The 14,048-nt window shown below is 48.6% G+C and overlaps 1 protein-coding gene across 5 annotated transcripts in view; it reads left to right on the plus strand.

The window, feature by feature from the left end:
* The window catches only part of LOC119976771 (ral guanine nucleotide dissociation stimulator-like), a 182,477-nt gene that overhangs the window by 87,543 nt on the left and 80,886 nt on the right, over nt 1-14,048 (plus strand). Inside the window, exon 2 of one of the 5 annotated variants that reach the window (XM_038817528.1) lies at nt 4,155-4,290. The exons of the other annotated variants lie outside the window; for them this stretch is intronic. Coding sequence (XP_038673456.1) covers nt 4,258-4,290 — 33 coding nt within the window. The 5' untranslated portion in view covers nt 4,155-4,257. The remainder of the gene's footprint in view (nt 1-4,154; nt 4,291-14,048) is intronic. 5 annotated transcript variants of the gene reach the window in all.

Genomic DNA, 14,048 nt, shown 5'->3' on the forward strand with positions numbered 1-14,048 from the left:
CAAGAAGGAGGCTCACCACCACCTTCTGAAAAGGCAATTATGGATGGGGAATGAATACATGACGGCCGAGCCAGCAACACTGACATTCTACAAATGAATTATAGGAAATACTGAAGGCTTGGCAATAAGGGACGAACAAAGCATCGAGTTGATGACCAAGACCGCCCATTGCCGAAATCTGGTCAGATCAATGGCAAATAGCTTGAGAGACAGGCAGTGGACAACAAAGAAAATAAATACGTTCCAGTTAAACGAAGGCTTTAGGCCCTAACTCATCTTCAACTTTCTTGGTCAATATCCAAGGAAAGCATTGGCCTGAATTTTTGGGTTCGCAAACAGGCAGCCCCTACCATCCTGAGAGTCGATGAGGTACACATCCCTGTCATCTCGGACAGGCTTGCTACCATATTGTGGTCGACTGACAGCAGGCAGGACTGTTTGGCCCCTCCACAAACAGCGCTGCAGTGGCCAAAAGAGGTACTACAGTCAGGGGTCGCATTTGAGGTAAGTAACAGGGGTCCCAGGGGTGGCAGGCTCGGATTTAATCTCCCATGCCCCTGAGGGAAGGGTGCTCCAAATCTGATGGGGCTTTCAGATTGATGTGTCCCTCCTCTTCCAACCCAAAATCGAACCAGTTCACTTTTTCTGTTCACCATCCTGCTCCAACCTGTGCCCACTGCCTAAGAATTGAGGCCGGGCTGGCAAAGGCCCTTGTGGATGGGAAGTCCACCCATGCCCCTGGCCACTCAGGCTTTAGTAGGGGCATGGGCTGATTTCCAGGCCAAGGCCCTTTCCGCCCCATCGTGAAATTGCATCTCGATCGGGCGGGTTCCGGGATCCGTCCATGCAATTTTAACCACCCCCAACTCTCTCCCACCCCCGACTTTGGAACCCACCTGAGGCGGTTGGGGGGTGAGTACCGTAAGGTTCTGGCCATTAAATTTGAGCTGACTCATAAAAGCAGTGTCAGAATCACTGCGTCGCCCACAGTCTCGTTCACAAAGCAATCCAGTTTCTTTAAAACACTGCTGCATCCTTCACCGCCCGCTCCTTCTCCTCCCCCCTCCTTCTCCTCCCCCCTCCACCGGCTAAAGTCCAAGTTCTGCCTTCTCTCCTTTCCACCTGCTCGTTTCCCGTCCTGCCACTGTGCTCTACCCTGCCCCGACTGACTTAATCCAGGTTATTGAGGTATAATTGCAAGAGAGGCGTGTGAGGAGGAGGAATGGGGTGGGTGGGAGGGGTAGAGACGAGGGGTTGGCACCAGGCAGCCTCCCTGCTTCCACAATCTTTGACCTCGCTACTCTGCGCTCTTATCACAGGGGTTGGGGAGGGACTACCTGGGGTGCGGTCAGGAATCCCGGCACATGTGTGCTGCACCTGTAGCTTAACCCTTTGAAATACTGAATCTTAACCGGATGCAAACGAGTAGCCACACAACGCTGAGCATTTATATTGCACCTTTCACAACCACAAGGCATCCTCCAAGCACACTGCACACGACTCTGTAGTTCAGTCACTGTTCTGTGGAGCACAGAAAGCACCTTGTGCACAGGAAGATCCCACAGACAGCAAAGTGATGACGAACGATTGACCAGACTTCTTTTTAGCAATCTTTTGACTCGAGGGGATAAGTGTTTGCCAAGGGGAGAACTCCCTTGCTCTTCTTCAAAACTGGCACCATGGGATCTTTCCCATCCATCTCCAAGATGGATCGCATCTCATCTGATAGACAACACCTCTAACAGTGCAGCACTCTCTCAGTATTGGAGTGTCATTGTGCTCAAGTCCTGGAATGGGACTTGTACCCACCACTTTCTGACTCAAGTCTACTAAGTCATGGCTATACTCCCTCAGAGGTGCTGCAAGCATTAGGTCATGCTGGACTTTACCTGTGCAACTTACCTAACCCTGACATCAGGCTAGGTGTCTGTAATGCTACATTTCCTACCCTAAGTTCACAGCTTCCAAGAATCGTAGGTTCCCTATACTACCATTCAGCCCATCGAGCACCGACCTAGGCCCACTCCTTCGTAACCCTAACCTTTGAACACTAAGGAGCAATTTTGTCAGAGCCAATCCACAACCTGCAGAACATTGGATTGTGGGAGGAAACCGGTGCAACCGGAGGAAACCCACGCAGACACGATGGAGACCGTGCAAACTGCACACAGTCACCCAAGTCCTGGAATCAAACCCGGGTCCCTGCCATGCGGGAAGTTTGTGGGAATCATGAAGGATACTGCTGATCAAACTGACTACTGGGCCTTCCCGTCTTGTGGGAAGCTAGCCATCCCCAAATGTTAACATTTCTGAAGAGGTATACCACCGAATCCAACATGCTAGCTTAGCCTTTGGCACTTGCCTGGATGAATGCAGCTCCAACAACACTGAAGAGGCACCGACACCATCCAGGACAAAGCATCCCCACTTGATTGGCTCCTCCTGGCTTGCTTCTCATAGCTTTTTATTTTTTCTATAGAATTTACAGTGCAGAAGGAGGCCATTCGGCCCATCGAGTCTGCACTGGCTCTTGGAAAGAGTACCCTACCCAAGGTCAACACCTCCACCCTATCCCCATAACCCAGTAACCCCACCCAACATTAAGGGCAATTTTGGACACTAAGGGCAATTTATCATGGCCAATCCACCTAACCTGCACATCTTTGGACTGTGGGAGGAAACCGGAGCACCCAGAGGAAACCCACGCACACACGGGGAGGATGTGCAGACTCCGCACAGACAGTGACCCAAGCCGGAATCGAACCTGGGACCCTGGAGCTGTGAAGCGATTGTGCTATCCACAATGCTACCGTGCTGCCCTGTGATGGTGCCTGAGAGAGACAGTGGGCACGGGGCCCCTTGTCATTTGCAGCACTTGCACTGTGCTTGGGACTGGTGTAACAAAATGTCTTTTCAACGAATGCTTCCTGCACACTCCACCAGCCCCCAAAAAGAGTTGGGGGCGGTGTGGGGTGCTGGTGTTGTGGGGAGGGTTGACCTTTGTGCCTAGAACTGGCTTTTCCCACCGAGGAAGTTCAACCCATTTAAACATTGCTGCACCTACATACGTAAGCACCTCACTCTTTTAAATTCCTCATAACTTCACTGCATAGACCAGATAGGAATGGATTAAGCAGGCAGGCCAGTCAGTCAGAAAATATGTCACTCACAACACAAGTAATACCTTAAATATGTGTTTCAAAATAAGCACGATAGTTTGTCAGAGGCTGCGAGAGACAGTGTGTGTCTGTGTGTTTGTATGTGTGTCAAGGGGGGGGGGAGAGAAGGACTATGTCAAGGGGAAAGAGGGACAGAGAAAGAAAGTCAAAGGAGAAATATTGAAAGTTTTAAGAGGGCAAAAGCAGAAGAAAAAAGAGGGAGAGGGGAGAATTAGGGAGAGGGGATAAGAGAAAGACAGAGAATGGGAGAGAAATGGAAAGAGGGAACATTTAAGAGAGAATGAGAGGGAGAATGGGGGAACTAGAGAGAGGGAGTAATAGAGAATGGGGGAAATAGACAGGGAATAACAAATAATGGGGAGAAATACAGAAGGAGTAAGAGAGAATGGGCGAGAAATGGAAAGAGGAGTAAGAGAGAGAATGGGGAAAAATAGACAGGGAGTAAGAGAGGGAATAGGGAGAAATAGAGCGGGAATAAGAGAGAGAATGCAAAAAATGGAAAAAAAAGAAAAATTGAGAGCGAATAAGTGAGAAATGGAGAGAGAGAATGAGATGGTGAATTGGGGGAGATAGAGAGAGAATGGGGGAAAATATAAAGTGAGTAAGAGAGAGAATGCGGAGAAATAGAGAGGAGTAAGTAAGCGAGAGAATGTGAGAGAGAGAGAGAGCTCCTGCTGAGACATGTCCTGTCTCCGAATAGTCTGAGAGAGTTTGATCAGTCCCTCCCTCCTTCCGCAGTTGGGATCCTTCCATTGGCTCGGTCGTGCACTCCCAAAGTTTGGGTGAATAGGCCCTTGTGAATGTGCCTGTGGTTGCTTTTTTTTTATTACACTGGAGAGCACAGATGCTGCGGGAGGAGGGGAAGTAAACAGTGTTGGCAGCAGCTGGGATTGACCGTCGACAGTGAGTCCGCTTCGGAGGAGAGATAGCTTTACACCTTGGACTGGCTGTGTGTCTGATTGTTTTGGATTGCAGTGGCGAAGGTGGAAGGGAGGGAGTCAGCCCTTCATGTTGAGCCAGGCTTCCTTGTTGCACAACTGGGGACCGAGGGAGGAACTCCTTGCAGTGTCTGCTGGCGATGAAGACACAATGGTACTGTTATTTACCCCAGGTATGTACCTCTTGTATTTAAAATGTGAATGAATTTACTCACTGCTGCAGTGTATCTATAAGTTAACCCTGGCTCTCATAACCAGATTTCACCGGAGTGAGTGAATCACCTGGAGTGTTCTGAATGCATGTATATGCAGTATGATTTGCATTGTGTGGGACACTTCAAGGGTGATTTAGCCCAGGTGCATTTTACCTGAAGCCGCACAGCTGCGATTTAACGCTACGATGTAACACACTGTAAGCACTGCATTAAAAGTCCAGTGTAAACACATTGGTTAACACTGTTGCTTCACAGCGCCAGGATTTGATTCCCGCTTGGATCACTGCCTGTGTGGAGTCTGCACATTCTCTCTGTGTCTGCGGGTGCTCCGGTTTCCTCCCATAAGTCCCAAAAGACATGCTTGTCAGGTGAAGTGGACATTCTGAATTCTCCTTCTGTGTACCCGAACAGGCGCCGGAATGTGGCGACAAGGGGATTTAGAGTGACATAGTCATAGATGTTTACAGCATGGAAACAGGCCCTTCGGCCCACCTTGTCCATGCCGCCCAGTTTCTATCACTAAGCCAGTCCAACTTGCCCACATTTGGCCCATTCTCCTCTATACCCACCCTGCCCATGTAACTGTAACTGCGTTTTAAAAGACAAAACCGTACCCGCCTCTACCACTGCCTCTGGCAGCCCGTTCCAGATGCTCACCACCCTCTGTGTGATGAAATTTCCCCTCTGGTCTCTTTTGTATCTTGCCCCTCTCACCTTAAACCTATGCTCTCTAGTTCCAGATACCTCTATCTTTGGGAAAATATGTAGACTATCTACCTTATCTATGCTCCTCGTTAAAACAACCCTCCACAACCACCATTCGGTCGCCCAGCCAATTTTGTATCCCATTGGCTACCTTGCCCTGGATTCCGTGAGATTTAACCTTTTGCAACAACCTACCATGCGGTACCTTGACCAAGTCCATGTAGACAACATTGACCGCACTCGCCTCATTTGCCTTCTTGGTTACCCCTTCAAAAAACTCAATCAAATTCGTGAGACATGACTTTCCCCTTACAAAGCCATGCTGACTTTCCCTAATTAACCCTTGCCTGTCTAAATGTCTGTAGATCCTGTCCCTTCGAATACCTTCTAACAAATAAGGCTCACCGGCCTGTAGTTCCCAGGCTTATCTTTACAGCCCTTCTTAAACAAGGGCACAACATTTGCTACCCTCCAATCTTCAAGCACCTCTCCTGTGGCTGTCGATGATTCAAACATCTCCGCTACTGGGCCGGCAATTCCCTCCTTAGCCTCCCACAACATCCTGGGATACATTTCATCATGTCCTGGGGATTTATCTATCTTGATCCTATTTAATGCCTCCAGCGCCTCCTTCTCTATAATATGTACACTCCTCAAGCTATCACGTTTTAGTTCCCCAATTTCCCTAACATTCGTGCCTTTCTCAACAGTAAATACTGACGAGAAATATTCATTTAGGACCTCTCCCATCCCTTGTGGATCTCCACATAGATGACCTTGTTTATCCTTAAGAGGCCCTACCCTCTCCCAGTCACTCTTTTGCATTTTATGTCTCTGTCTAACCTGTTTGCATTTTCCTTTCCATTATCTGCCAATACAATCTCATGTACCCTTTTTGCCCTCCTGATTTCTTTCTTAACTCTACTCCGACAAGCCCTATACACTTCAAGAGATCTTCTTGATCCCAGCTGCCTATGCATTTCATATACCTCCTCCTTCCTTTTGATCATGGCCTCAATATCCCGAGTCATCAAGGGTTCCCTACTTCTACCAGCCTTACTCTTCACTCGAAGAGGAATGTGCTCACCCTGAAACCTAACTAAAACCCTTTTGAAAGACTCCCACTTCCCAGCTGTCCTCTTGCCTATAAACAGGCACTCCCAATCAACTTTTAAAAGTTCCCACCGAATAACATTGAAATTGACCTTGCCCCAATTTAGAATATTAACTTTTGGGCCGGGACTACCATTCTCCATAGCTATCTTAAAACTAATGGAATTATGGTCACTGGTCCCAAAGTGAACACTCACTAACACCGCTGTCATCTGCCCTTCCTTATTCTCCAAGAGGAGATCAAGTTTTGCCCTGTCTCTAGTCGGGCCATCTTCATATTGAATGAGGAATTCTTCCTGAATACACTCAACAAATTTCTCTCCATCCAAACCCCTAGTGCTATGGCTGTCCCAGTTAACGTCCCCTACATGTACCACTCTATTTTTCCGGCAGCTATCTGCAATGTCCTTACATATTTGCTTCTCGATTTTCCGCTGACTATTTGGGGGCCTATAGTACAGTCCTAGCAAAGTGATCCCACTATTCTTATTTTTCAGTTCAACCAGTATAGACAGTGGGCGAACCCTTGGATATATCCACTCTCTGTACTGTCGGGATGCTGCCCATAACCAAAAACGCAACTCCCCCTCTCTTCCTATCTCTGGTCTATCTTTCCTATAGCATCTGTACCCTGGATCATTGAGCTGCCAGTCCTGCCCCTCCTTTAGCCTTGTTTCAGTAATATCTATAATATCCCAGTCTCATGTACCCATCCATGCCCCGAGTTTATCTGACTTGCCCGTTAGGCCTCTTGCATTGAAATGAATCCAGTTCAACCTATTTCTCTGCCTTCCACTTTTCTCCTTATTGGCTTTTTGTTTCTATGCCCTCTTTGCTGCCCTCTGACATCCTGCATTGGTTCCCATCCCCCTGCCACATTAGTTTAAACCCTCCCCAACAGTGCTAGCAAAGAACACTCCAGGACATTGGTTCCAGTCCTGCCTAGGTGTAGACCATCCGATTTGTAATGGTCCCAGAACCGGTTCCAGTGTCCCAAAAATCTGAATCACTCCCACCTGCACCATCTCTCAAGCTACGCATTCAACCTATCATTCCTACTCTGACTAGCAATTGGCACTGGTAACAATCAAAGTGACTTCATTGCGGTGTTAATATAAGCCTACTTGTGACAATAAAGATTATTACACTGTGACTTGCGTGCTCACAACGGGGAACTACAATGCTACAGGGGCACACACATGGTGAGCACTACAATGTAACTGTGTATAAAACACTGCAATATAACTTGGGCACACAGGGTGAACATTACAATGGAATTTTGTGCACACTATGAACATGACAATGTAGCCCGGGCGCGTATACCTAAACACTTTAAGCTCTATGATGTTACACAACAGGCACACACTCTAAACTTTACGATATAACCCAGTATACATGATGAACTCTACAATGTTACACAAGACACACAATCTGAACTCTACGATGTAACTCAATGCACACACTGTGAATTTTCCCAGATAACCCACTAATCCAACTCTAAAACTCTATGATCATAGAATTTACAGTGCAGAAGGAGGCCATTCGGCCCATCGACTCTGCACCGGCCCTTGGAAAGACCACCCTGCTTAAGCTCTATGCCTCCATCCTATCCCCATAACCCAGGAACCCCATCTAACGTTTTGGACACGAAGGGCAATTTAACATTGCCAATCCACCTAACCCACACCTTTTTGGACTGTGGGAGGAAATCGGAGCACCCAGAGGAAACCCACGCAGACACGGGGAGAATGTGTAGAATCCACAGACAGTGACACAAGCCAGGAATCAAACCCAGGTCTCTGGCACTGTGAAGCAACAGTGATAACCACTGTGCTACCGTGCTACTGTTTTACTAAAGTCCTTCAGAAAAGGAAATTGCTGCCCTTACGTGGTATGGCCCATAAATGACTCCAGGCTCCAACCAATGTGCTTGATTCTTGCATACCTGCTCAATTGGACCAATAAGCCTCATTGTATCAAATCACCATCAGTGATCCCATCAAAAGATCCACAACCAACAGCATAGCTCAGGTAGGGATTGGCAAGAAACGCCACTCTTGTCAACATCAAGTGAATGAATTTTTATAACCATTGTTAGGTGTATGAACTATGGTAAGAATGACACAAGGTCCATCTCCCATCTCAAAGAAAAAAGGGCTGGTACCCTTCAAGCACAGGCAGCATTTCTGTAAAAATTAGGGGCGCGTTTCATCCATCTTGTTGCGCCTGGCCCGAATCTGGGTGTGATGGGTGAATCCCAGGGAGAGGCCCAAATTGGGCTTCGTGATGGGCCGGTCATGAATCATAGAATCATAGTAGCCGAATTGCGGCGCCTGGCTTGATCTCGATCACGCCCTCGCTGGTCGTGATCCAGATCTCCCGACGCCGCATTCACCCGGCACCCAGAAGTCACTGGCCGCTCCGCCAAGGTCTGAACCGGGCGCAGATTAGTACTCCACAAGCGGACACCAGTTGTGATGGCCACTCGGACATCTAGGAGGCTATTGGAGCCCTTTTGGTGATCAGGGAAAGGGCAGGCCAGTACCCTGGTACTCACCCTGGCACCTGCGCACACTGGCAGCGGCCACCAGGTTGACACTGCCAAGGTGCTCGGGTGCACTTTCTGGGTGCCAGGCTAGCAGTACCAAGGGTCAGGGCCTGAGGGAAGTCATGTCCAAGAAAGGGGGGGCGGGGGGGGTTGGTTGATATGAAGGGTAAGAGGGTGGTGGGGGAAGGAAGGGGTCTCAAAAAGGTTGAGGGGTGTAAATGGGGTCCTGAAAGTGCGGGGGAAAGCCTGAAAGGAGGATGGTGGGCCTGTAAAGCAGGGTGCGGGTGCCTGAAAATGGGGGGACCCTCAACAACTCCATAGTGGGGTGTCCTCTCTTGGGGGGGGGGGGGGGGGGGGGGGTGGTCATGTGAAATGAAATGAAATGAAAATTGCTTATTGTCACGAGTAGGCTTCAATGAAGTTACTGTGAAAAGCCCCTAGTCGCCACATTCCGACACCTGTTCGGGGAGGCTGGTACAGGAATCGAACCGTGCTGCTGGCCTGCTTGGTCTGCTTTAAAAGCCAGCGATTTAGCCCAGTGAGCTAAACCAGACCCATGTGTTCAGGGGATGGCATTGTCTGTGTGCTGGGATGTGGGGGATCCTCAAGCTCACTTTCAAAATAGCACCCCGATCTGTGAGGAGGCAGTCCGTCCTGCAAGTTCCACTCCCCACTGCTGAGAAAAGTTTTAAGTGTGGGATGGGCCATCCATGGTATCACATAGACATTTTTCTATAGCTTTTAAACACCTTTTCTTTCAATTGTCTCTCCACCCTAATCTTGAATGTTGATATCATTTCTGCCTCAACACTAACCTGGCAGTGAATCCCTCAACCTCACATATTTGTGAGCAAAGATCATTCTCTTGCAGCGTGTTCCAAATTTCTGACATTTTTCCTTGCACTGAGCTGGTAGATCCCGGGAGTGGGGTCTCCCGGTTTTTATCGGCCACGCTGCGCTGCGGCAAGCTGCTTTTCTGGCTCAGTGTGGCCTTTTAATCGTGTCCTATGATTCAGTGATTTGTTCTACAACCATTGTGTGTGATTCCTGAGCACTAACTATTGATTTAATATGTTCCTTTTACTCTGCACTACTGGTGGGAAAGGATTTCCTCTGGGAGGTGTTGGCACGGTAGCACAGTGCTTTGCACTGTTGCTTCACAGCGGCAGCATGCTAGGTTCTATCCCCGGCTTAGGTCACTGTTTATTGCGGAGTCCTCACGTTCTCCCTGTGTCTGCGTGGGTTTCCTCCGGATGCTCTGGTATCCTCCCATGTGTGCCGAAAGACATGCTGTTTGGTGAATTGGACATTCTGAATTCTCCCTCTGTGTACCTGAACAGGCGTCGGAATGTGGCGACTAAGGGCTTTCCACAGTAACTTCATTGCAGTGTTAATGTAAGCCTACTTGTGACAATAATAAAGATTATTATTCTAATGTAACTCCGTTACACATGCACACACACTGCGAGCACTGCAGTGTAACGTGGGCACACAGTAGCAGATGTAATTTATTATAGAGAAGTGTGAGGTAATACATTTTGGCAGATGGGATAGGGAAAGATGATACAGACTGGATGGCATTGTTGAGAGAGTGCAGAGGAAATTCACCAGAATAGTTCCTGGGATGAAGGGCTATTGAATCCAAGAAGCTGGGATTGTTCTCCTTGGAGCTAAGTGGCTGAGAAGAGATTTGATTCGTAATGGGGTTTAGGTAAGGTAGACAAAGAGCCATTAGCTGTCAGCACAAGATCTCGGGACCACAGACCACAGGATCCTTCTGGTCTTACGGCCAGAAAGTGAGCGCTGCTCCCGCAATGATCCTCCGCCTGGTGGGGCGCTGGCAGCCACGCAGCGTAAAGCCCCCGGCTTTACCTGCGGATACGGCCGCAGAATTGCCGGGTCCGTGGCCACGCATGGCAGCGGCTTTCTGCTGCTGCGCATACAACATGGCGCCGGCCGTGCACGGATCCGGCCTGCCCCCACGCAGCAAGCCTCGCCACCCCTGGGCCACCCACACCAGTGCCTCCAGCCCCTGCTGAACCCCCACTGCCAGCAGAACAGCTCAACCCCAACACCACCACCCGCCCCCAACTATGGCGCCATTGGACTCAGTCCGCTGCCACCAGCCGAGGTCCCCGAATGGTGTGAGCACACATGTCCCTCATAACTCGGCCCATTAGGGACGGAGCATCAGGGGAGGGTCTCGGGTGACGCCCTGAGGCTGCCCATACGGCGTGCGGTGTACTCCATGAGTATTCTGTTTTTGAGGGGGCGGAGCATCGCAAAAGCAGCACCGCCCCCAATTCCGGCAGAAACAGGGATTCCCCAGCCGATCGCCGAACGTGATTTTGTCGATTGGAGAATCCTGCCCATAGCTTCAGATGACCATAAGCTTGGTCAAAGAGGTAGGTGTTAAGGAGTATCAAAGGAGGAAAGCGAGGCAGCAAGGCGAGGAGAGGTAGGGAAGGAATTCCACAACCGAGTGCCCAAGAAAGCCAAAGGCACGTTACCAGGGGTGAAGCGATGAGAGATCAGAGATGCTCAGTAGGCCAGAACGAGAGAGACACAGCTATCTCGGTGTGTTGCAAAGCTGGAGGAAATTACAATGATGGGGAGGGGGTCAGGCCAGGCAGGGATTTGAAAACAATGGTGAGAATTTTACAATCGAGTCTTCGCTTGACTGGGAGCCAACGCTGGCCAGTGAGCACTGGGTAGTAAGGGAGTGTGAGTGGAAGCGAGTTAAAATCCCGCTAATAGTCTGTTTCCAGAGAGAGGGATGAACTCGGGAGCTAGGGTTTCTAATGAAGGGTCCAAAATAAATGGCCTCATCCTTTGAGTAGATTAGGATTGTTTTTGTTGGAAAGACGGAGGTTGAGGGGGGACCTGATTGAGGTATACAAAATTATGAGAGGTATGGACAGGGTGGATAGCAACAAGCTTTTTCCAAGAGTGGGGGTGTCAGTTACAAGGGGTCACGATTTCAAGGTGAGAGGGGGAAAGTTTAAGGGAGATGTGCGTGGAAAGTTTTTTACGCAGAGGGTGGTGGGTGCCTGGAACGCTTTACCAGCGGAGGTGGTAGAGGCTGGCACGATAGCATCATTTAAGAGGCATCTAGACAGGTATATGAACGGGCGGCAACAGAGGGAAGTAGACCTTGGAAAATAGGAGACAGGTTTAGATAAAGGATCTGGATCGGCGCAGGCTGGGAGGGCCGAAGGGCCTGTTCCTGTGCTGTAATTTTCTTTGTTCTTTGTTCCCAATATTTAATTAGATGAAATTTCTGCTCACTCAGTACTGGCTGTCGGATCTGCAGTCTGATAATTTACCACGCACACGGTAATAACTACAATGCAACTCAGTCACACCATAAACACTGCAGTGGAACTGGGTGTGTGCCATGTGGCTGATGTAATCCGGGCACACATCGTGAATGCTACAATTTACCTTGGGCACACATGCTGTCAAAACTACAATGCAACCCACGTACCCACAGCAAAACACTGCAGTGTAACCTGGGGATACACTGTCAACACGGAAAAGTAACCCAGACACACACACACATACCAAGATCACCATGAGGTAATTGGTTGCACACATACACACACTGAACACTATTATGTAACTGAGTAGGTACACCATGAATACTACAGTGTGACCGGGGTAAACATGACCGTATAATCCTGAAACGTACACCATAAACATTGCAGCGTAATTTGGCTACATACCATGAACACTGACATTTAACCTGGGCACACATGTTGGACTGCTCTGATCTATTTTAGTTTAATATTTTTGAAATTACATCAGTGTGAGAACCACAGGACCATACAGTTGGTCTTAACACGTTTGTGTTATACAATCCAGCATGAGTACCGAGTCAAATCATTCAGTCCACTTCGATATACTTATTTATAAGAGTCTTTTTCATTGAGTTTGTGATCGACAGTAAGAACTCGGGTATCAAACTTCAGCGTCCTACCCTCATGGCGAGAAACAGCGGTTTATTCAAATATGCTGACTCTCTACATTCCGTACATATGAACAGAAAATTATAATACGTCAAAAGACAGGCAATGTAGACTTCAAATAGCATGGGGCTAAGAAAATACATTCGTGTTCATTTCAGTCTTCCCCCAGTGATTCTGTTTCCATGGTTATATGGTCCACTTAAGATTGTCAATCCAGTCAACGTGTCCCACATCCTTAAAACATGGATCACTGACTTTCCTCCATGCCTACTTGATGATGCCACCCTGTCCAGCCATTGCAAATGGTTGTAACTCATAATGTGTTCATCCCACAAACAGTAAGTTGCATTGAAACACACAGATAGTGTGAACTCATATCCGCAAAACAAACATTGCAATGAAACACAGATACGCACAGCATCAACACCATGATTCAATCTGGACACATGCATTGTGAACATTGCAATGTAACTTGAGCACTCGGAATGTGAACACCACGATGTACCCTGGCCGCAAGCACCACAAATGTTACAATGTAACCCACGCACACACACATATATATATATATATACACACACACAAGGGGCTGGATTCTCTGCCCTGCCGCACCACATTTCTGTTTTACCCTGCTGGCGGGATGCTCTGTTACGCCAGCGAGTCAATGGGGTTTCCCATTGTGCTGCAGCCCCTCGCCGTCGGGAAACCACCAGGCTGCCGGCAAAATGGAGCATCCCGCCGGCGGAGAGTCCAACCCCAGGAATTAAAAAAAAAAATTAAAGTACCCAATTCATTTGTTTCCAATTAAGGGGCAATTTAGCATGGCCAGTACAGCTACCCTGCACAACTTTGTGTTGTGGGGGTGAGACCCATACAGACACGGGGAGAATGTGTAAATGTCACGTTGGATAGTGACCCGGGGCCGGGATTGAACCCGGGTTCTCGGCGCTGTAAGGCAGCAGTGCTAATCACTGCACCACTGCGCTGCCCTACACACACACAAACACACACACACACACACACACACACACACACACACACACACACAAGGAATATTACAATGCAATTATGTATACACACCATAGAGGCATAGAGGTCTACAGCACAGAAAAGGCCCTTCGGCCCATTGCATCTCTGCCAGTCAAAAACAACCACCTAACTATTCTGATACCATTTTCCAGCACCTGGGCCATGGCCTTGTATGCCTTGGCATTGCAAGTGTACATCTAAATACTACTTAAATGTTGTGAGGGTCTCTGCCTCCACCACCCTTTCAGGCAGCAAGTTCCACACTCCCACCACCATCTGGGTGAAAAAGCTTTTCCTCACATCCCCTCTGAACCTCCTGCCCCTTACCTTTAATCTAAGCCCTCTGGTCATTGATC

This window comes from Scyliorhinus canicula, chromosome 13 (assembly GCF_902713615.1).
Source record: "Scyliorhinus canicula chromosome 13, sScyCan1.1, whole genome shotgun sequence".
NCBI classification, from domain to species: Eukaryota; Metazoa; Chordata; class Chondrichthyes; order Carcharhiniformes; family Scyliorhinidae; genus Scyliorhinus; species Scyliorhinus canicula.